Raw genomic sequence first — 24,229 nt, 5'->3', positions numbered from 1 at the left:
AGGAAAATCGTCTGTAGGGCTAGCCTTATTAAGGTCCCTAAAATCGACACACATGCAAACTCGTCCATTCTTTTTAGGGACTGGGACGATGTTCGCTACCTATTTTGGATAATTACGTACGCGAATGAAACCTGCGTCCAATTGTTTTTGTACTTCTTCTTTTATTTTTAACGCGACGTAAAGTTTCATTCGTCGAAGTTTTTGGTTTACTAGTTTAGAGATAGGGTTCAAGGGAATGGTATATTCCGCAATTTCCCTATCTATTCCAGGCATGTCCGTGTATGACCAAGCGAACACGTCTTCGAATTCTTTGAGCGTTGATATGAGGGTCGATCGCTATTCCGAATTTAGAGTTAAGCCAATTTTGACTTCTCTTTTGTTTTCATTAGTTCCTATATTGATTGTTTCAGTTTCTTCAATGATAGGGTTCTTTTGTTCTCGTTCATTCATTAGTTCAACCAACTTATTAATATCCTCATTAGATTGATTGTTATAGCATTTGAAAGATTCAATAGAAGGCATAAACTCGGAAATAGAGCTCATATTTTTAGAATAAAAAGAAAGTACATTAAGAGAAGAATCCTTTTTGGGATCTTCGTCCTTAGAACTAGAAAATAAAGACTCAGTAATGGCCACAAGGCCTAGATTCTCAGCTTCCCTAAAGTCTATAATAGATTCGTCGTCCGATTCTTCAAACATCTTCCCTTCGCCTGTGACGATTTCTAGCTTACCGCCTTTGTGATTGGTCCACTTGAAAGATTTCCTCCACCCATACTCAAAGGTTTCATTAGAAGGGGTGATCAATGAAGTTTGGTCAAAAACTTCATCTTTGATGGCATTTTGATTGGTCATTGCAGCGACATGATTTGTTTCTAGTCCAAATAGCAAGTTAAATGCTTGTCTATCATAGCACCCTGGAATTGGGTATATTTATTTGACGATACTAAAATCGTCATCCAAGTAGTAGAAATCGTGAAATATTTCGAATCCAGGCTTCTTGATTCCTTCCAAAACTATTGGTTCTGGAAAGTCATAGCATGGGTAGTCTTCTCCCTCCCTAGTGAATTGTCCATTAAGGGTTTGTTGGTAGGACAGTTACTATCCCTTTCTTGCTGTTATCTCTACGTGCTTTGTTTTTCGCATCGTTAGACTTCAATTCTTCTTTTGTTGGTTTATATCCCAATCCAAAGGAGAATCTTTTCTTTGGGATAGGAAGTAAGATAGATTTCTTCATTCCTATTCCTAAAGGCATCCCAGGAAAGTAACTACTCTTGATTAAGATGTTGTTTACTATCCGGGTGGAATATGGATCAAGCTTGAAAGGTTCTTTTAAGTCTTCTTCCATTTCTATTGTGTAGATTGGCTCCGCGGAAAATCCCCACATGTCCTCTTCATTATTATCGTGGTTTATTTCTAAGAGTGATTGATCATTTATTGCTATTTTAAGTGGAGAAGCATGTATAGTCATAGGAAGCCCTTGATAGTTAAACCTAATCATTTGATGAAGTGAGGATGGTATTGCACCAAGCTCATGTATCCAAGGACGTCCAAGTAGAAAGTTGAATGTAGGTTTTATGTCCATAACGTGGAATTCAACCATCTTTTGTATTGGGCATGTGGTAATTGGTAGCTTAACAGTTCCACACACCGATCTTCTCGAATTGTCATAGGCCCTAATGCTTTGTGTTGTTGATTGAAAATCTTTTTCTGGATTAAGGCCTAAGTATTTTGCAGTTCGCAATGGGCACACGTTTACAGCTGACCCATTGTTTACCACAGTTAGAGGGATGTTGTATCCCTTGCACCCCACAGTTAAATATAAAGCATTGTTGCAGGTAGCGTCTTTTGAAGGCAAATCATCATTGGTGAAAATGATTGATTTGTCAAATTTCTCTCTAGTAAGCAAGCTAACGAGATCTTGAGGGGTTGTGTCTATGCTTACAGACAATGCTGTCAGAGCGTTCATCAGGGAATTCCTATGTTCTTTAGAAGTACTTAAGAGTTCCCAAATGCTAACATTCGCTATGGATTGGCGAAGTTGTTTGACCAATGGATCTTCCTCCTCAAGTGGAGGTGGTATTGTATTTTGCATTTGACCTTGAGTTTGATTTTGTGTGGTCGAAAATCCATTTGGTGGTGGTGCTTGGTAAACTCGCCCAGAACGAGTTAGATGATCTATCTCGTTTGGATTAGTTGTAGGACTCATAAACCAACTTTCTTCTAGAGGCTTTGAGCGTGCCTCCATTTCAAGATATTCCATGAGTTGAGCTTGATGCCATTGTTCATCCAAGGAGAGATTTGATAAGTCTTGTGACTTCCTCAAGAAATGATCCTAAACAAGCGCTCCATTTGTTTCATTTTGTAAACAAGATGGAGGTGGGACGGCGGCATACTAAGAGACATATAAGTCTTGAAAGTCGTCGTCCCATAGTCCACATACTTCATTAGTTGCCCCTATGAGTATTGTGGATAGAGGTTCTCCTATAGGCGTGATATAGTTCAAAGGATTGAACATATAACTTCCCATATGGTCCTCATTGATGTGAAACACCCCTAAGGGGAATGAATTATTATTAGGTTTAGGCGTGGGAATTCTCCCATTGTCTACCAAATCTTGTATTTTATGCTTTAAGACAAAGCGACGTTCAATATCGTGTCCATTGCCTCTATGATAAGCGCAATAAGCATTACCATCCCAATTAGCAAATCTTCTTTCTGGAGGAGTGGGTGGTGTTGGTCCTGTTGGTGCAAGTAAACCTTTTTCATTTAATTTCTCTAGCAATTCTTTATAGCTCACAGGAAATGGAGTAAATTTTCTTTCTCTTGTCCATCTTTTCCTAGGATCATTATATTGATTCGTGTTATTATATTGCGTGGTGGTCTTAAATAAGTCAATAAAGGATGATGTGTTATTTATTCCCTTTCTTGTAGTTATTTTTAGGTTTATGATGATGATGGGGTTTATTTGCTTTTTCTTTAGCAAGATCATCTTCAATCCTAGTAGCCACGGAATAGACCTTTTGAAAAGTGTCTAAACCAAGGTAACTTAGATGTTTGCTGTACTTTTCATGACAGTTGTCAATGAATTTTTGTACTAATTCGAGTTTGGGTGGCCTTTGGGGGGTCCACCTTTTCTCGCCATCTACCATAGAAAGCAAGGAAACCTTCATCGTCGCCTTGCTTTAGCATTTCGAGTTCATGTAGAGTGGATATGAACTCTACGTTACTCTCATATTGGGTAATGAAAGCCGAAACTACATCTTCCCATGTTGCCTTGAATTTTGGATCTAGCCCATAGTACCACTCTCTTGCGGTTGGGTCTTGAGATAAAGGGAGAGTCAAAGCATAAAGCCTAGGATCAACTCCCTTTAATGCCGTGGTGCCAGTAAAACACATTAAATGAGTTTGTGGATTATTGGTCACCTTAAATATTGGCAAATCCGTAGCTACGAACTTTTCTGGTAAAGCAAGTCCTGCGGGAGGAGCAAACTTTTCTGCGTCGAAGTACATGTTCCCCATTGTAGAACGAAGAACTAGTTTCTCCAACGACTTTTCTTTTATGGATAATTGATCCATCTTTTCTTGCAAGGCTAAGGCTTCAGCATTTTTCTTATTAGCCTTTTCAATTTTCTTAATTCTTTTCTCCTCGGCTTCTTGAGCCTTTTCCTCTCTCAAACGAAGAATCTCCTCTTGAAGTTTTTCAATGGTTGACATTGTTGTTGGACTAGGACTAGTCATCGAAGAAAAATGGTTTGAAAGGGATTGATCTTTGGATAGTAAATGTAGAAGGCGAGTGCTCGAGAGTCATCTTTCCAAAGATTGGAAACCGGCCCTAAAAGAAGTACGAAAGAATAAGTTAACCTATACGCTTGTTTAGAAGGGGAAAAAGAAAAAGAAAATGACGCAAGATATATTCAAACGGATAAAATCACCCTTAACAATTCTTGATTAAAGATATCGTTTTGACAAGTCGATTTGTTTTTTGAAAAATCAAAATTGATTCGTACAGTGGGCGCGCGCAAGTGATTCAGTCGCGCGCGGATGTCGCACGCAACAAAACGACTTGTGTTGGGAGGGGTCGCGTAACTCAATGAGTTGCGCGCGCCACCTGCTCGTATGAATTTTTTTATTCGAGAGCTCGTTTTTTTGTTTTCTCTTTTTTTTGCATTATTCTTTTTGGTTTTTTTGTTACCCTTCGAATATGACTCTAAATCACGAAGAGACGACTTCGTAATTGGGAACCTAAATCAAACTAAAAAAAAAATAAGACTATCCTAACACGTTGCATTTAGTCACATAATCACATAAGCATGCCACAAGTCAAGATTCACATATTGCCATTCTAAGGTCGAAAAAGGCTTGGGTGTCCAAGGTACCATATCTTAAGAAACAATGCACAAATCAATCACTCAACGAGTTTACCTTTGACATCATCCTCCCAACATTTTATTGGCGATATGAGTGGGATAATTGTTATTGATTTTGGGATAGAAGCCTAGTGTTGGAAACCCCTAGTCAATGAGCCAATCCCCAATGTTTAAGTGTGCTATACTTATGCATGATGCAATGTTACTTATTTGGTTTTTACTTTTGTGCAAAAAGGAAGATATTATGCGTTCAAGTCTCTCTCTCTAACTAGAGATTATCCAAGTTAGTTCTCGTTACAACCCATAAGAAACTTGGTGTTGGAAACCTTGGACCATGACTACGAACTAATCATGTAACCTCTAAGTCCCCAGTGGAGTCGCCACTATAAGGAGGGTGATCCCGTCTAAGGGGTACTCTCCTTAAATGCCCATGGCCCTTTAAAAGCCTAGGACTTTACACTTGTTAGGGTGTATTAGGATTTGAATTCTTGACTGTTTGGGGGACCTTGAATTAGAAATGATTCAATCATACACGCTTTTTTGTAAGGAACAAGTAGGAGTCGCCAATGAGTTTTATGAAAACCCATAAACCTCGTTCATGCCTTCCTCCCAAATAGAGGTAAAGGGATATTTAGCATGAATCATAAGTCTACCCCGTGCCCAAATTGGTCTACATAAACCAGAAATGAGTTCGGGAGCGAGAGTACTAAGATAACGTTCCCATTAGAGGGGAATCGTGACCTTAGCCCTACTGCAGCCTCTACTAGATCTTCCTTTGCACAATTTCATCACCAAAAAATATATGCAACGTGATACCTAAAACTATGTTAGTTGATTTTATTTACACACGTCAATTCACGTTGGAATTACATCGTAAGGTCGTATTTCTTATTTAATTAAATTCGTAAAAAGAATAAGAAAATAAACAATATACGCCTTGGCTTAAGTGATCGACCAACAATTATTTTATTCAATTCTAATCTTTATTTAACGAAAGATGCTATATGGAATTGATTAAGTAATTATTTTAAAGGTGATCAAACAACACTAATTAATTTATTAAGGTCCTTTGCTAGATCTTCGTTTAGAACACTTATGGATTCCTTATTATTGGGGAACCTCCACCGTAGTAACAAAGTATCAAAGGGGTGAGTGTTTAGGACAAGAGTGTTAGGAAGCACAAGTTCACAAGTATTCTGCCAGCGTTTTAGGTTATTTTTCTGTGTGTTTCAGCCTCGGGTTAGGGTCTTATTTATAGGGAATGATTAGGTTTAGGGTTAAGAGCATTCTGCCGCAACTAAATGAGTTGCGTGGGGCTGTTACGCGCAAGTGAATAAGTCGCGCGCAGATGATGCGCGCAGTTATTTGTCTTGCGCATTGCTCTATGGTAAGATTCGATTTTCAAATATTTAAATATTCTAAATCTTTCGCGAGCGCGTCTCCAAAAGTTGCGCGGAGTACTGCGCGCGACTAAATAAGTTGCGCGCGACAGCTGAGCGCGACTTTGTGAGATACGCACGACATTTTCCTCGGCAGCTTAAATTTTTACCTTATCGCTCTTAAATCCTTTATTATTTGGGTTTTAAGCACGGGCATAAGCCTAATTATGATCGAATTTAGTTATTTGGACCTCGTATTGGCCTTGTTCTTTTATTCGGTCTAGTCTTTTGTGTTTTGTGGCTTAACCAGTTATCCATAAGTATTCTTAACTTTGATCCAACACGAAGATGGCTTTATTTATCGTCATTGCACTTCCTGTTGGGACAGGAGGCCAAAAGTAGATGTCTACAGTTAGCCCCCACTTTGATCGAGTTTAGGATAGTCGATGATCAAATTAATCAAGGAAAAATCCGAGACTCATTAGGTCGTGGAGGCAATGCCCATGGTCTCACTTGAATGCTTACAAAGAGACATGTATATTATCTTTAGGTAAAAGTTCGTTGTGATGAAACAAACAGTTAGCTCCCACTTTAGCCTTTAATGAGCCACTAAGCTCCCACTCAACCACCTAGCTCATACTAAGCTGGTGAGCTCCCACTGAGCCAATGAACTCCTACGGTGGCTAAGGGTTTTAGACATATACTTGAAAAGACATTTAGAAGATAATTCTATCCATAATTGAATATGGAGTCCTTTCTTAGCTTTGAATTTTGTTTAGTGTAACATCAGTCCTTCGTGAAAATCATAAGAACTTTATTGGAAGGGATGTGACCCATCATTGTTCAAGTCATTTTTAAATGGCATCGCGGTCTCCGTGAAGACACACTATGTTCTTTGTAATGTTATTTATGAAAATTTCAATTTCATAACTTTGTGATGATCACGCATGGCTAAAGCAAACATCGCTCGATCTAATCTAGACGTTTTGATATCTTGCCAAGTCGATTCTGTACTTCACTGAACTCTTGAACTATTCAAGGTCAAGTTTGTTTGCATTTGATGAATATAGCCATATTCTTTCAAATTTTTTGTGAGACGTTGAAGTAAATGAATCCTCTTTAGCTTTTGAAGTCAATTGTCTATACTAAGAACAATAGCTCTTTACTTTGTCGGTTTCAACAAGTAAGAATTGCTTGTCTTAGAACAATTCCGAATCGATCAACTATCAACAACCTATCTAATAGAGCCTTGAGTACGTTCTTGTCGATGTGACATTGCTAAGATGTTTAGAACGCAAATCATGCCCATGAATTTAAGCTTTTTCTAGTTTATCATGTTAAGATAATGTTTGTTTATAATCAAGCATTCTTGACTCATGATTTAGACAACCATGCCATTCAAATAAATTTGAAACCATTGCTCATTTCTTTGAATGTGAGTCTTTCCATGTGTAAACAGATCAATTGCTGATTCTGGAACACAATAACCATTTATTTGTTCCAGCCTTATCTTAAAGGTCTTAAAACAAAGCATACGACCTTACAACTGATGTAGCACCACTTGCTTCACTCTTAGCTTGTAAGTCGATAACTTAGCTTAACTTCAATAGTTTGAGGACACGGAAAGTGGAACACTCAAGCAGCATCCGATACTTGTGAAGATAACGAATTGCTAAGTTAAAAACAATAATATGAACTCATGGGTTGAAATGGAATCTTATTCCTTTTCTTCGTTCCTTGTTTCCTATATTTCTTATAATACTTTATCTCATAATCTTTTAAGAACCATTTCTTTAAGAGTCTTTGACTTTTATGCTTTGTTAGGCATAATTAAGCATCTAATGCGCCATAAAATAAAGTTCCATCTTTTCCTTTAATTCACGCTTGAATTACAACATCAATGAGTCCTACTCATCTATGTATTAAGTGAAAAGATATGTTGGTTGTCAATATTGACAATTTGAGTTTGCACCTCAATACTTCATGTTTTATCAAAATTACCTAGTTTTTTTAATACATAATGTCCAACCGTCCTTTCGGACTTTGTTATAAAAGTCATTTGTGAGAATTGTATTTTAGAAATGCTTTTCCTTTTCTTTGAGAACCATTATCAAAGATTTTCTTTACCAATCATGGAAAACAATATAGTTTGATTTGGAATTATACAATTATAAGTGCAAAGTATAACCATTTATCAAGTAAATAACATAATAAGTTTGAAAATTATAAGGTATTCATGCAAATTTTCAATCTTAATAAACGTCTTATTCACGCATTAAATTTGTCCCCATTTGGCGAGAATAAGTCGATTCCAAGATCTAAAGAAACAAAGAGTGGTTAAGCATGCTTTGGCTTGTCTTAACACTCAATCTCCTAAGGTAAGCAACACTTTACTAATGGCTCCAAGCCACTCTTAGTTGAATAAATCATCGTATCTAATGCTTCCTCAACAATTTATTAACTTTTCCACGACATGTTAGGACTCCATCACTCATATCGTTGAGTACAACCAAAACCAACTTGCATACCCGGTATGCCATACATTCCTTAGAGAGGTAGTGATGCCTCGCTTTGGCGTAGCCCACCACTGCCCTCGTTCGGTTGGTAAGTTTTGATTTGGAATGACAAGTTTTACTCAATATTTAGGGACCTAGGGTTTCTATGTTGGTTGATTTAAGTTAACTTAATTAATCATCACAACATTCGAAATCCTAAACATGCATCTAACATATAATTCATATACATATATATATATATATATATATATATATATATATATATATATATATATATATATATATATATATATATATATATATATATATATATATATATATCGAAAAACATAAATAGTGATGCATTTGGCAACTAGCATGACCCCTTGAGATCTTCAAATCTTCAAAAGGTCTTCATTTGCAACTTCATGGCTTCGTCTTCCAAGACTAGTATCTACGATTAGGACTAATCTAAATATTAAGGTACAAAAATACTCAACGGTTCGCAAACCGTATTTAGATTTACAAAAATACATCACGGATCACAGTCCGTATTTTCTATCCTAATCGCCATTTCATAAAACATGTGAGAGAATATACATTCCATTTATCCGTTCACTATCTGTGAATGGCCCATGCATTTTACAATGATAAAGAAGTAATAATGCATAAAAACACGCGAGAACTAGTAACTAATCTAGGTGGTTAATCCAATTAACACGCCTAATTAAAATTAGTCAAAGTTGTTTTAATCGGTTATTTAAATAAGCGCAATTAATATTTGAAGATCCCACTAAACTCTACATCCAACTCAATTAATCCAATTAATTAAGCCGGTAAAACCCAAAATTTGTCTAAACAAAATTTTGCGAATGCCACTCAAAATCCGAGGCCTAGCCTCCAAAATTTAGTAAAATAATTAAAACCAAATTAGATTAATAAAATAATTAAAACGATAATTTAAGCAAAAATTACGTAGTCCAAAATGTCTAAGTGCCTAGCACTAAGACATGGAGTGCTCACATCCCGCACAACCGTTTGATGCTCAATGAACGTGGGAGTGGGCCCTATGTCGCTAATCATTACACCGCCTACATCAGCGAACTTTCACACATCAATAACGTGGCCCTTGATGGCCATGTCATACGCACTCATTGCACTACATTGCTTCACAAGCAACGTCTACGCATATTCCCTTTTACACGACGTATGCACCAAGCCCAAGCACAACATGCTTGTGCACTACACCCGTGCCACAACAGCCCATACATCACCCACCACAGCACGCACGCACGCACCATCAAGATAGCGTGTTGCTGCTGTGATGCTGCTGCTATGCGGCCGTGCGCACGTAGCCACGGCTTGGCTGCACGCATCCTCAAGGTAGCCCCTTGGCATCCACATGCGGGGTACTATGCAGCCCGGCTAGCCAAGGGTGCTTATGATTTGATTTGCGTGCCATAGCCACGGGACTTTGACCCCAAAATTTTCCGTGGCATTATAATTAATTCTAAATTAGTTTTAGAATTAATTTATTGAGCAAAATGAAAAATTTAAACAAGTCTAACTTAAAATAAAATTTTCAAAGTGCATCTAACCAAAATAATTCCCATGAACTATTCTTTAATTAAATTGGTTTAACTTGGTGCAACAAAAATAAGAGGGCAATTACTCACTATTCATTTAATTAATTTAAATTAATGTTGAGTTTTTTACAAAATAAGAGGGAGTTGAAAAATGAACATAAGTTCAATAAAGATTCCAACTTTAATACTTGTGAATCCTTAAAAAATTATAACTTCCAATGTGAAGATAAACAATTTTCTATCACAAAGTTTCAAACTTTATGATTCCAATCAACTAAAAAATGATTAAATCAACAAAGTTTAACAAAAATTCATGGAATTTAGTAACTCAATTACATTACCACCATAAATATGCAAATAATTGTCAAGGTTAGAGTCCTGAAAGGTTAAAACCATTTCCAGAACGTCTTTTCTACCAAAAATTCTCTATTTTTGTGTCAAAATCTGGGTTCGGGGCTGATGACAGCTTTAATACGAGGTTAAAATAAATAAAACGAGCTACTATTCTAATTAGCAACTCAAAACTAGAAAAATCAAGCCGTAAAAACACCTTGAAAAAATATTATGATCTTAAAATTAAACGAGCGAGGCTTCGATACCGCTATTGGGGTTTGGTGAGTCCGACTCACCGTGGAAACAACCCTGACCCAAAGAACCACTCGCAATTAATAAAACCATAAAGCATAGTAAATAAATATAAAAGGATAAAATCGGAATTTACCTTTGAAGTGTGCTTCGCCCTCAAAGTCGGGCTCTTACTTGAAAGCTTTAAGCTCCGAAAATACGCCAGCCTCCAACGGAATCCACCCGCAAAAACTACTAGCGGTTTCTAGGTCCGTTACCTCGAGGTTAGCGAGGTCCGACTAAAACCTGAGTATTATATGAGTTTAAGAGTTTTTGCTAAGGTTAGCGAACTCCTACTCAAGTACCCTTTCAAAAAACCCAAGATGGGTATTTATAGGCAAGAGGGAGAGTGGGAATTTCTATCCCATTAATGTGGGAGCATGAAATTCCACAATTTATTTTAAAGCTAAATTAAAATAAATAAGCAAACTCTTAATAAATTTACAAGTGTCACTATTATATGTAAAGGGAAGTGAGGACCACTTGGAGAGTAGGGGAGCATACTTTCTCCCCACTCCATACTCTCCTTGTGACACATGTCCCTCACATTTAAACCCTCCCTTTACTTGCTTCCCCTTTTTGCTCACGGCCCACCAGCACCTAGGTGATGCGGGCTGATGCAGCTCGCAGCTAGCAAGCCACGCACGCTTGTGCGGGCTGCTGATAGGGGGTTAAATAGGTCGTTAAGCTACCACCCTAACCAAATTAATCATTTATAATACCTAAACCTACACTAAACTAGTAAGTGGCAAGTAAAGGGTCAAACCCTTAGGGAAGCACGCTAATTCAACACGAAATATCACTAATGCAAGAGTGAAAAGGGGATTATTTTTGTTGGTTTTATTGAGTAGAACACTAAAACTACAAGTAAGCAAGAAAATGATGATTAAAATCAATAGAAAAAGACGCTAGGGATACGGGGGTGTCCAATATGATTAGAAAGAGAAGAATAACAGTGATTATCATGAAACATATGCCAAAGAACATGAGATTCTTCCTAAACAATTCATTCTCGTGCATTAGTCTAGGCAAATCAATGAAAGAGGTCTACACTAATAAGGATCATTCTCATGCATCCTATTAGTTACAATCAAAAAGCACAATCCATAAAAACTCCACTTTAATAACTCATTCTCATGCAATCATTAAAATAGAGGTGACCCTAGTCTAGTTCAAATCACTTTCATGCATTTAAACTAGAAAACATCAAATAGAGTGCAACAATAATCCCAAGCTAATAAAAATCATGTCTTTCATCAATATATGGCATAAGTTCAATCCAACCATCATCATTCATCCAATATCAAATCATATCTTCCACCCCCTTCCTAGCTAAAAGTTTAGCCTAGAGAAGGGAGATTAAACATAATATCAAAACTAGAAATAAACTCAAGAAACTCAAAACAAAACATGATTAAAATAATGAAATCAATAACAACTAGATAAGCTAATAAGATTGACAAAAATAAGTAACAATAAACAAATAAATAATATTAAAGGAAAGGAGAAGAGATTACTAAAGAAAGGATTAAAGAAAGATGAAAACTTGGATACTTGCTTGATTGATGGAAGATTAAAACTTGAGCAAAGTTGAATACAATAAAGGAAGCTTGAATAACAATCTATTTCTCTCTAGATTAGGCTAATGTTCTCCAAATTAAAACTAAGTTAATCCCCAAAAAAATTACATCAAAACGTTCTAAGACTTATAGTCCGTACAGAGCCAGCTGAAAAAAGAAGAGGTCCGACCGAACAATGGGAAGGTTCGGCCGGACTACAGGGTAGGTTCGGCCGAACCATGGGTAGGTTCGGTCAAACCTCCCTGATCCTGGTCTGGTCGAACTTCACCACTCCTGCAAAATTGCCAAATTGCATCTTGTCCCTGCCTCGACGTTCGGCCGAACCACTGAGCAGGTTCGGCCACACCTTCAGGAGGTTCGGCCGAACCTCTTCTGAATCATGCTTCCTTCAGCTTCCCTTGAGCTTAGCTTCCTCCTCTTGAAAATCCCGATGGTTCCTACAAAGCATAAGCATGAAATCACAATAAAAACAAAGCGAGAAGACTAAGAAAAGGGAAGATAAAGGAGAAAAGAAAGAGGAAGCAAAACTAAGTAAAAATGCTTAGAAAATGGGCCAAACAAGTGCAAATGAGGGGAAAATCCTTAAGAAAAAGGATAAAAGAGTGGCATAAATTCCACTCATCAAATCCCCCACACTTGCCTTTGCTTGTCCTCAAGCAAGGAAAATTGGAACAAAAAGACAAACACAACAAACATAATCATGACAAGGTTTTTAGGAAAACCAATCAAGCCTCAAGGTAATGAAATGCTCAATTTGGACCCATTTGCAAATAAATGCACCAAAGAAATACTTATCTTTCTCAATCCAAAGATAGAAAACAAGTTCCAAGATGCCAAGGTTGAAAAAGACAAACCTAAGCTAAGCGTAGAGAACTAATGATTTTCATTCTCCGCCCTAGCCCCAACCAAAACAGTCCGCAGTTCTCTCCACTAGCTTCAATTCATCCCCTAGCTAGCTCCTCATGGTTCCTCGAGGAACCAAAAAAAGAAAATTTTATGTGGAATCATAGGGTCATCCCGATATCTCAACTATGAATACTCTCTCCATAGGGTTGAAATCTATCTCCCTCCACCATTCTTTTAACCACGCCCCTCTAGAATCCAAGGTCTTAAGTAGGGTTGTAATGTCATGGCTAGGGGTTATGGTTGGGAAACAATTTGAAAATTTTGGTGGTAATTCCTAAGTGAATGCGTAAGAGTGGCCATATCTCAAGAACATCCTAATAATTGAACCAATTCTTCAAACTTAACAACCTTTTCAAAACAAACCACACCACATTACTTCAATATTTTTATCATTTATTTTATTTATTTTTTTTTTGCTTGGTTTTCATGAGTTTAACCTTTCTTTACAAACCTAATAGTGTATCTTTTCATGAATAATCTTTCAAAATCTTTTTGAACAAAATTACACAACCTTCTTGCTCAATTTCAACATTATACAAACTCGAACCTCACAAGCCAATGCATCACTAAACTACAAGGGTTGGTAGAACATAGGCCGATAGGTTTGTAACTTGGGTAAGTCAAGAAAGGGGAAATAAGGCTCAAATTGGTTAGCAAGAGGGTGAATGTAAAAATAAAAAACCAAATTGTAACAAAAAGCAAAGAAAACAAAGAAAATGAGAAGAAATGCCCTCTTCCTCCTCTAGAGTTATATGGTCACGATCTTGGGAGCTTAGACTCCAACACAAAGATTAAGACATGCATAGTTAAGGATCCTAAGTGCCGCTCACAAGAATGATGAAGGCTAGAAACAAATGACGCTCAGCACGGGATAAGAAAATATAGCAAATTACTAACCAAGGAATCCTATCCACCATAGAGAGCAACACCATCTTACCACTTTCCTGTGAACTAGGGGTTCAAATGTCCTCAAAAGTTCTAAACCGAGGTACCTTAGCTTACAATGTGTCTAACTCAACCCAAAGCATTCTCAAACCTTACAAACCCTCAACAACTAGGAAGATAAGCATTCAAAGACCGCATCGAGGCAAACCAATCCAAAAGAGTGGGCAAATTACACATCAAAAATCATTTCAAATTGTCATAATTATGCTTGTAACACAAAAAAGGGGAAAACAAAACAAAAAGAAAGAGGAAGAATATCTAAAAGGTTCACATACAAGGCATATAATTCAATTAAATCCCAATCTTCATACAAGTTATCGTTCGATAACAACATCAACGATCCCAGGTTCCATAGAACCAAAAGCAAACATCCTCGAACCATTCAACTTCTTTCTAAGCTAACCTCGACTAAACACTCAAAGAAAAAGCAAATAAAAGAGAGGAAAGGTCTCACCAAATGCCGCTTGAAATGGAAGACAAGATAATTCATACAATCTCACCAAGGGAGCTTGTGTTGCTCCTTAAACTTCCTTTGTTTCCGCTTTCAAGCTTCAAGAAAGGTGAGCCAAAGCAAAAGAAACAATGACAAAACAAGAAAAATAAAAAAAAAATTTAGAAAACAAAGAAAAAGACTAAAGTTATAGATAAAAGAAAAATTAAATAAAAAGTAAAGAAAAAATAAATAAAAAGTTATCTACAAAGTTTGGATTAAGGGAATTTGGATTGTTGGAATTGTGGATTTTTTTCTTGGCAGCATCTTTGCCTACACAAAGCTCGAGAATCATCAGAAATTGTCAAAAAATCATCATAAAAAACATCATCAAAATATCACCATCATCACCATCACATCATCATCATCACATCATCACATCACCATCACAACATCATTAACATCATCACAACATCATCAACTATAACAAGGCCACAATCCTCAATAGTCCTCCTTATGTACAAGCCATTACCCTACCACATTACCCTCCCTTCCTATGTACACTTCAACCAACCCAAAAGGAACATCTCCCCTACACTAGTCTTTTGCACGTCCCGAGCAAAAGGTAAAAGTTAGAAGTTCCAGGGGGGAGGAAGGGAACCCTCATCATAGGGTCCTGTCTCCTTGCCCTCTAGGTTGAGGGGGGTTCTCAAAATTGAACCCGGGAGTATCCATAAATGGGTGGAAGGGTTGGTTAAAGTGCTCATATGGCCACCCCTGGTCACACCCATCCACCATCAAAAGGGTTTTGGGGTGGATGTGCGAGCCAGGTCACACCCACCTAGGCGATAAGGATCATAAGGTGGGGTGCCAATGCGTTGAGAAGGATCGATGGGACCTTCCCAATAGGGGTAGACGTTGGGGGTAGGGTTGTTGGGGTCATAGGGGCCCCAATGAGGAACCGGACCCTCTTGAGGGGGTTGTAGGGGTAGTTAACATAGGGCGCTTGGATGCCCGCTTGTACAAGGTTATCATAAATTCATCCTCCCGTAGTACCCCCATTGTTCAATGGAATTCGGATTATCCCGACGGATATCCTCGAGGGTACTACGGAGGGCTTTCATATCAAAAGGAGGAAAGGAGGAAGAGGAAGATGCCTCACCTCCCCGCTAGGGGGGGGGACGGTTTGCTCCTGGCGGTGGACCGGTGGAGGATGAGGAATTGCACCCCGGGCTTCTTGTTCTTCTTAGTTCATCGGGGATGTGCTGCCGAGGGATCTTCCATTTGAGAGGAGAGGAGTGTTCCACCGTAGTGAGGGATGGGTCCGGAAGGAAACACCATTCAACCTCTTTGTCCACTATGAGGATGAATTTGCGCTTGTTTGTTAAGTAGTTGATGAAGCGGTTATGACGGAGAGCACTAAGAGAGAGAGAATAGGGAGGGAACTCGTCGGTGACTTCCTCTCGGGTTTGGTGAACAAAGGGGAGCATTTCTATTTGCTCCTTCTAAACTCCATCTTTCAAGGAGAGGACAATGATAAGTGATCATCCCCCCATAAAAATGTCGTCATCAAGGCTGTTGTCCCTAGTATCCAAAAGCCTTTGGATGAAGGTGGAAGAGCAATGGAACTTGAGGCGCTGAGGGTTGTCGGCCAAGAATAAACAAGCAACCTCATCCTTAACCATTGAGCCGAGGTTTGCTTTTGAAGAACACGACATATTGGAGGAGCCGAGCAAAATATCTCAAGGCAATGTGGATGATGTTGTTGACCTTGGATGTGTTGGTCTGAAAACTATCCCTGGTGGATATGCTCCTCCACCTTTCTTGCTCGTTGTAAGGGATGCGATGAGTGGAAGTCATCTTGCATGGATAATCTAGCCCGGTCGCATGCTAATGGAAAATCTCGTTAAGATCACTTCTCGGTGAGGGAGTGATCCTCATTGAACATGCGGAAATGTATAACAAGTTGAGGTTCCTCATCATTAAATTCCGGCTCTATGACTTCCTTGCGGAGAGAGGAAAGGAATTCCAAAGTCACTCGCTCATAGGTGTGAGCGTGAAGATAGATGAAGTCGCCCCAACCAAAAATTTGTGCTAACCGAACTACCTCATCTAAGATACCGAGATTTTGCAAAGTGGTAGGACAAAAGAACCGTGTTGAACGGATGGGACGATTGATGAGGGCTTTGTAAACGTCCCCAAAATTCTCATTCGGAGCAATTATGCCATGATCATTGATGCCGGGAGGAGGCGGGAAACTCGTTGAAGAAGACTCGCCCACTCTCTTCCTCTTTGACTTCCTCTTTCCGAAAGCCATGATTCTACAAAATTACAAAGAGCTATTATTAGGAAAATTTGATAAGAGATGTCATAAGAAGCTAGCCAAGGTAAAAGTGTATGCGTGAAAGTAGTTGCCTTGAGTTGTGAAATAGATATAATGGATGATAACAATTCAATTCAAGGCATAAATGGACACATTTAAACCAAGGCATGGGCAAGAAATCCTATGACATTCATATAAAAGTCCTAACAAAGTCTAGGTGAATTTTGGCATGATGTCTCCTAATTAAGTGATAATCATTCACCAAACCATCAAAAATCAAACAAAAAACAACAAGAATCGTTCTCCAACAACATCCAATTCATGAATTCTTCAATCACCAAATAGTAGCATAAGCACCCTACCATGAAATCAACATTTGTAAGCAAAGACATTGAGATCAAACAAAACCAAGGTATACATGCATAATCATGAAAATAACATGTTCTATTATCAATTACAAATCAATTGCAACATGTAAATCCAAACAACCACAAGAAACAAGCAAGTTATTACTAACAATTTCAAGAATACCACAATTCATATTTAAACATCCAAAATATGGTATAACTATGAGAAATTGAAGAAATAAACTTGCAAAAGTTAAGAAAATCATACCACAATTGATTGTAAGTAAGTAGAAAACCCAAAAATACCAAAGCACTTAAACCCTAGAAATTGGGGGAAATGAAAAGATGGGATTTTTGTGAGGAATTTTTGGTGGAGATTGTAGAAATGGAGTAGAGGATGGAAAATAAGTGAGAAAAAGAGAAGATTGGAGTGATTTTGATGGAGGTTTGAGGTTGTAAGAGGTGGTTGCAATGGAGGTTAGAGTGAGAAGGAGGAAAATAGAGAGAGAGGGGGTCAAATGAAATGAAATGAAGAAGAAGAGCAGCCCCCGTTTTTTTTTTTAAAATCGACAAAGGTTCGACTGAACCATGGGTATGTTATGTCGAACCATGGGTAAGTTCGGCCGAACTTGCTCAAGGTTCGGCCGAACCTTCTCTCTAACTTGAATTTTGCAAAAATGGCAGAAAGTTTTCAAGTTGTGATTCTAGAGCAGGTGCGACCGAACACAGCTATGTTTGGGCGAACTAAGGTTCGTCAAACCTACTCTAAAATCTTAATTTCTGTATTTCTGGCATAAAGTTTTCAACTTGATGATCCAGAGGAGGTGCGACCGAACACAGCTATGTTTGGGCGAACTAAAGTTCGGTCGAACCTACTCCAAAATCTTAATTTCTGTATTTCTGGCATAAAGTTTTCAACTTGAGGATCCAGAGGAGGTGCGACCGAAATTCCATAAGGTTCGGACAAACCTTTCAAAAGGTTCGACCGAACCTTCGGGGAGTTCGGTCGAACCACCTGGCTTTTCCAAAAAAATGCCATTTTTCAACACAATATACACAAAACACCCCTCTTCAAAACACACTAAACACCATACCATCATGCTAAGGCAAAGCACATCAAAAATTCCAACACAATCAAAATTGAAAATCCAACAATCCAACATTGTAGATAATAAAATAACAAAGCATCAAGAAAGAAGGAAAAAGAAAAGGGTTAGAGACTCGGGTTGCCTCCCGAGAAGCGCTTCTTTATGAGGTCACTAGCTTGACCATGAGAAAAATTCTTCAAGTGGGAGGCTTGGGATCCAAAGGATCAAGCATTATGCATTCGATGATACCAACTTCTTCCTTGCAAAAGTAATGCTTTAAACAATGACCATTAACCATAAACTTGTTACCATCCGCATCTAACTCAAAGGAGCCATAAGGAATAGTCTTTGAAATCACAAAAGGACCCGACCACTTTTGATTTGAGTTTACCCGGAAACAAACGAAGCCTTGAGTTGAAAAGCAAAACCTTGTCTCCAAACTTAAAGTTCTTGTTTCGAGTATGTTGGTCATGCCACTTTTTTTTTCCTTCTCCTTATATAACCTTGAGCTCTCATAAGCATCATCTCTAAGCTCTTCAAGTTCATTGAGCTTAAGCAATCTCTTCTCACCGGCCAACGATAAATCCATATTGAGCTCTTTGATGGCCCACCAAGCCTTGTATTCCAACTCAACCGACAAGTGACAAGCCTTTCCATAGACCAACCTATAGGGGGTCGTGCCGATTGTAGTCTTGTATGCCGTCCTAAGAGCCCATAGTGTGTCATCAAGTTTGAGAGACCAATCTCTCCTTGATTTGTTCACCGTCCTTTCAAGAAGATTTTTGATTTCACGATTCGAGACCTCCACTTTTCCTTGAGTTTGAGGGTGGTAAGGTAATCCTACTTTGTGATGAACGCCGTACCTCTTGAGAAGAGCTTCAAATTGCTTTTTGGCGAAATGGGAGCCTCCATCACTAATTAGCACCCTCGGAACTCCAAACCTAGGAAAAATGATCTTCTTTAGGAGCTTAAGCATAACCTTGTGATCATTGGTAGGTGAGGGTATGGCTTCAATCCATTTCGCCATATAATCGACCTCTACCATGATGTATAGATTCCCACAAGAAGAAACGAAAGGCCCCATAAAATCCACCCCCCAAACATCAAAGGGTTCAACTTCTAAGACACTTTGTTAGGGCATTTCGTCCCTCTTGGTAATGCCTCCGCTCCTTTGACATCTATCACATTGCACAACGAATTGGTGGGCGTCTCTATGAATCGTCGGCCACCACAATAAAGATTGAGAGATTTTTTCCACTGTTTTGTCAACACCACCATGTCCTGCACATGGTACTGAGTGGCAATGCTCAAGAACACCTTGAATTTCATGATCTGGAACGCACTTCCGATAAAGGCCATCTCAACATTGCTTGAATAGGTATGGGTCATTCCAAAAATACCTTCTCATTCCTTGAAAAACTTCTTCTTTTTTGAGAAGAGTACTCCGGGGGAACGACTCCACACGCAAGATAGTTTGCTATATCGGAGTACCAAGGGGTAGAAGTTGACACCAAAGCCATGAGAGCCTCGAATCCTAGCTTATCATTAATCGGTACATCCTCCTTGTTCTCAAATGGTAGCCTAGAAAAATGATCCGCTACATATTTCTCTGCTCCTTTTTTGTCCCTCATTTCCATGTGAAACTCTTGGAGAGAAAGAATCCAACATATCAAGCCAGGATTTGCTTTTTTCTTGGTCATGAGATACCGTACCGCGATGTGATCTATGTACGTGATAACTTTTCAGCATCTGAGATAGGACCGAAACTTATCGAATGCAAACACTACCGCTAACATCTCTTTCTCCGTTGTTGTGTAATTCCTTTAAGCCTCATCTAGAGTCCTACTTGCGTAGTAGATGACACATGATTTTCCTTGTTTCTTTTGACCAAGAACGGAACCTACTGCAAATTCACTGGCATCGCACATTAGCTCAAAAGGCAAGCTCCAATCCGGAGCTTGCACAACGGGAGAAGAAATGAGAGCTTCCTTGAGCTTACAAAACGCCTCAAGGCAAGCCTCATTGAAATAAAAAACAACCTCTTTTTTGAGCAATTCGATCAAGGGTCTGGCGATTGAAGAAAAATCTTTGATAAACCTCCAGTAAAAACCGGCATGCCCAAGAAAAGCCCGTACCCCCGTGATGGAAGTAGGAGGGGGCAACTTTCAATCACCGAAACTTGGCCGGATCTACTTTAATGCCATTTTTTGAAACCTTATGGCCGAGGACAATGCCCTCCTCAACCATAAAATGGCACTTTTCCCAATTTAAAACCAAACTCGTCTCTTGATACCTTTTCAAAACTTTTTCAAGGTTAAAAAGACAAGTGTCAAAAGAAGAGCCACCAACGCTAAAATCATCCATGAAAACCTTAATTTCTTTTTCAAGCATCTCAGAGAAAATGGAAGTCATGCATCTTTGAAAAGTAGAGGGATCATTGCATAATCCGAATGGCATCCTTCGGTATGCAAATGTCCCATATGGACATGTGAAAGTAGTTTTCTCTTGATCACTTGGATGGATAGGGATTTAGGAAAAATCCGGAATACCCATCCAAGAAACAAAAGAAAGCATGGTTAGAAAGCCTTTCAAGCATTTGGTCCATGAAAGGGAGAGGAAAATGATATTTCTTGGTGTTTTTGTTCAATCTCCTTTAATCAATGCACATTCTCCACCCGGTCACCGTCCGGGTGGAGATTTCCTCTCCCTTTTTATCCTTGATTATGGTCATCCCACCCTTCTTTGGAACTACATGAACCGGGCTTACCCATTTGCTATCGGAGATAGAATAGATGATGCCCGCCTCACGTAGTTTCAAAATTTCTTTCTTCACAACCTCTTGAAGGTTGGGGTTCAACCTTCTTTGAGGTTCAATGGAGGTGGAATGATCATCTTCAAGATGAATACGATGCATGCATAAAGAAGGGCTAATACATTTGATATCATCAATGATATACCCTATCACATCCCTATATTTTCTTAAAACATCAAGAAGCTTTTCCAAATTAAGACCATCTAGGGTAGCATTGACAATAATAGGGTATTTTCCCTCCTTATCAAGAAAAGAATATTTCAAAGAAGGGGGAAGAGGCTTGAGTTCTACCTTGAGAGGAGGCTTAGAAATCTCCTCCAATTTCTCCTCCTTGGACTCAAGCTCGGTCTTAACTTGTTGTTCAACTTCCTCCTTTGAGGATTCCTCCATTGCCATGACAAATTTTTTAGCCTCTTGAGAGTGGAACTCTTCTTTGCATGTAGGGCTTCTATCATTGGATCTTGAGGCCTCATCACGACCCTCCCCAAGCGATCAAGCTCCTCATTTACAACATCAACTCTATAGCATTTTTCAATCATGGGGGTCTTGAGCAACTTAGAAAATTCAAAGACAGTCTTTTCATCGGCCACTTCACAAGTGATGGTGTTGTTCTTGCAATTGATGACCGCCCCCAAAGTTTTAAGAGTTTCACGTTCCAAAATCAAAGGAGTGTTAACATCTTCCTCCATATCTGTCACTACAAAGTCACAAGGCACGTAGATGTGTCCCACTTGAATTGGAACATCCTCAAGCTCTCCACAAGGTAATTTCACCGATCGATTGGCCAATTGAATTGTCTTCCTTGTAGGGATCATCTCAATATTGAGTTTTTGAGCAATGGATAGATGGATTAAACTAACACTTGCTCCAAGATCGGCTAAGGCGCCCCTTGCTTCCATGTTCCCAATTTTCACCGGCAAAGTGAAACTTCCCGGGTCTTTTTCCTTCTTGGGCATCTTATGTTGGACAAGAGCTCTCACTTGATGTGGAAGGGTGATAAGCTCATCATTGAGCTTCCTCTTGTTGGTGAGAATATCCTTAAGGAACTTGGAGTAAGATGGCATTTGTGTCACAACTTCATGAAAAGGGAGGTTGATATGCAAATTCTTCACGACACTAAGAAATTTTGTGAACTTGTCATTCAATTTCCTCTCCGCAAGCCGACCTGGAAAAAGGAACCGGTTCATAACGATTCCTAGCCTCACTAGGAATTGAAGTTGTCTTCTTATTGTCAAGCTTCTTCTTCTCCAAACCTCCTTCTATTTTATCATGTTTTTCTTTCTGACCTCCCTTGTTTTCATTCACACTCTCCTCTCCTCCCTTGTTTTCCTCACTATCCCCTTAATTTGGTCCTTCAAAGGAAGTTCCCGACCTCAATGTGATCACCTAGCATGTATCGGGTTTTGGATTGTGAGATGGGTTAGGTTGTGGTTGTCCGGGTAGAGTGGATGGTGAATTGAAAGGAGTTCTCTAGGCCAATTGAGCTAGTTGTGAATCAACCATCTTGTTGTGAGCTCTTATATCTTGCATTTGTTGCCCAAAAGATTGCATTTGTGCATGCATGGCTTGGAGGAGTTGAGTTTGAGTTAGCTCAGCTTGAGGTGCTTGTTCTTGATGATTTCTTTTAGGTGCTTGGGTTTGATTGTTGTATTGGTTGTTCCTTGGATAGCTTCCTCTTAGGTTTTGGGGTTGATATGGAGGTGGATTTTTGATATTGAGGGTTGGAGTTATAGGAAGTTTGAGCTTGTTGGTTCCATAGTTGAGGTTGAGGTACAAACCTGGGTGGTGGTTGTCTCCAAGCTACTCCACCACCGCTTCCTCTAAATCCCTCTTGCCTTATGTTGTATGCCGCTACATGTTCGGGGCTTAAACCTCCACAATGGGATGTATCATGGTTCGTTCCTCCACAATTTTGACAAGAGAAAGAGTTAACTTGAGAAGAGCTTGCTCCACCACTTGAACTTGCATTCACACTCGTGTTCAACTTGGAAATCCTTTTTGTTAGTTTATCAATTTGATGTTGTAATTGATCAACTTTCTCCAATTCGTAAATACCACCTCTTTTTGGAGCATTTCTTCTTCGCCCCCCCCCCTAGAGAGTAATTCTTTGCTACCTCTTCTATTGTGGCTTCAAATTGATTTTGAGGGATCTTGATTAATTAACCAAACGCCCCCGCATCCAAATTGGCTCTTGACATAAGCTCTAATTCGTCGTAGAAAAACCGCATAAGCAACCCTTGATTGTACTCATGGTGGGGACATGCTTGCACCAACTCTTTTAATCTCTCCCATGCCTCACCAAGACTTTCATCGGCCTCTTGCTCAAATGATGCAATTTTCCTTTCTCAATTCGGTGGTCTTATCTTCGGAGATAAAGCGCTTCAAGAACGCTTTTACAACCTCCCTCCATGTTGTTAAAGTGTTAGGCTTTACTTGCTTTAGCAATTTCTTTGCTCGTCCGGTGAGAGATTGCCGGAAAAGGTGCATATGAATTTAGTCTTGACTCACTTCATTGGTTTGCATCATTACGCACAATTCAAGGAATCGGTCCAAATGTTCAATAGGGTCCTTACTTGCACATCCGGAAAATTTCTCCGATTGGACCATTCGAGTATATTGTGGATGGATCGAGAAGTTGGTTTCCGTGACGGGTAGTAAAATCCCTCCCGTGAGTTCGTAATCCTCCGGATTTCCGAACTCACGAAACAAAACATCATTCTCTTGTCCCGACATTGATTTGCGTGGTGAACTTGAAGAGTAAGTATCACTCTCACTATAAACTATATCACCAAAACCTCATCCCTCATCTTGATAAAGCCTACGGACTTGTCTCAAGGTTCGGTTGATTTCGTGATCAATTTGATATGAGGGTGCTCCTTGAGACCTCCTAAGCATTCACCAAAGCTAAGAAAATAATTAGCAATGACAAGGATGATAAAACAGAAAAAAAAAAAATAAAAAAAAAAAAAAAGCAAAATGACTCTAACAAAAGCAATAATAGACGCTAAACAAGCTGCTTCCCCAGGAACGACGCCAAATTTGATCGGGGGATAAATAGGTCGTTAAGCTACCACCCTAACCAAATTAATCATTTATAATACCTAAACCTACACTAAACTAGTTAGTGGCAAGTAAAGGGTCGAATCACTAGGGAAGCACGCTAATTCAACATCAAATATCACTAATGCAAGAGTGAAAAGGGGATTGTTTTTGTTGGTTTTGTTGAGTAGAACACAAAAACTACAAGTAAGCAAGAAAATTATGATTAAAATCAATAGAAAAAGACTCTAGGGATACGGGGGTGTCCAATATGATTAGAGAGAGGAGAATAATGGTGATTATCATGA

General features: G+C 39.0%; 2 protein-coding genes across 2 annotated transcripts; both read right to left on the bottom strand.

Moving 5' to 3' along the window:
- Positions 1 to 18,266: 18,266 nt before the first annotated feature.
- LOC110729287 lies at positions 18,267 to 19,097 on the bottom strand. The gene has a single exon (XM_021909016.1). It carries the CDS (start codon positions 19,095 to 19,097, stop codon positions 18,267 to 18,269), a length of 831 nt encoding a protein of 276 aa, XP_021764708.1.
- A 2,072-nt stretch (positions 19,098 to 21,169) lies between these two features.
- LOC110729286 lies at positions 21,170 to 21,946 on the bottom strand. Its single transcript, XM_021909015.1, has one exon. It carries the CDS (start codon positions 21,944 to 21,946, stop codon positions 21,170 to 21,172), a length of 777 nt encoding a protein of 258 aa, XP_021764707.1.
- Between the last annotated feature and the right edge of the window lie 2,283 nt (positions 21,947 to 24,229).

Source organism: Chenopodium quinoa, unplaced genomic scaffold (assembly GCF_001683475.1).
Source record: "Chenopodium quinoa cultivar QQ74 unplaced genomic scaffold, ASM168347v1, whole genome shotgun sequence".
Lineage (NCBI taxonomy): Eukaryota > Viridiplantae > Streptophyta > Magnoliopsida > Caryophyllales > Amaranthaceae > Chenopodium > Chenopodium quinoa.
The sequence above is the reverse complement of the archived record's forward strand: the minus strand, read 5'-3'. Positions and strand labels throughout refer to the sequence as shown.

Excerpts from the sequence above, each read along its gene's own strand:
- LOC110729287 (XM_021909016.1), bottom strand. The coding sequence starts at position 19,097 with ATGGCGAAATGGATTGAAGCCATACCCTCACCTACCAATGATCACAAG.
- LOC110729286 (XM_021909015.1), bottom strand. The coding sequence starts at position 21,946 with ATGCCATCTTACTCCAAGTTCCTTAAGGATATTCTCACCAACAAGAGG.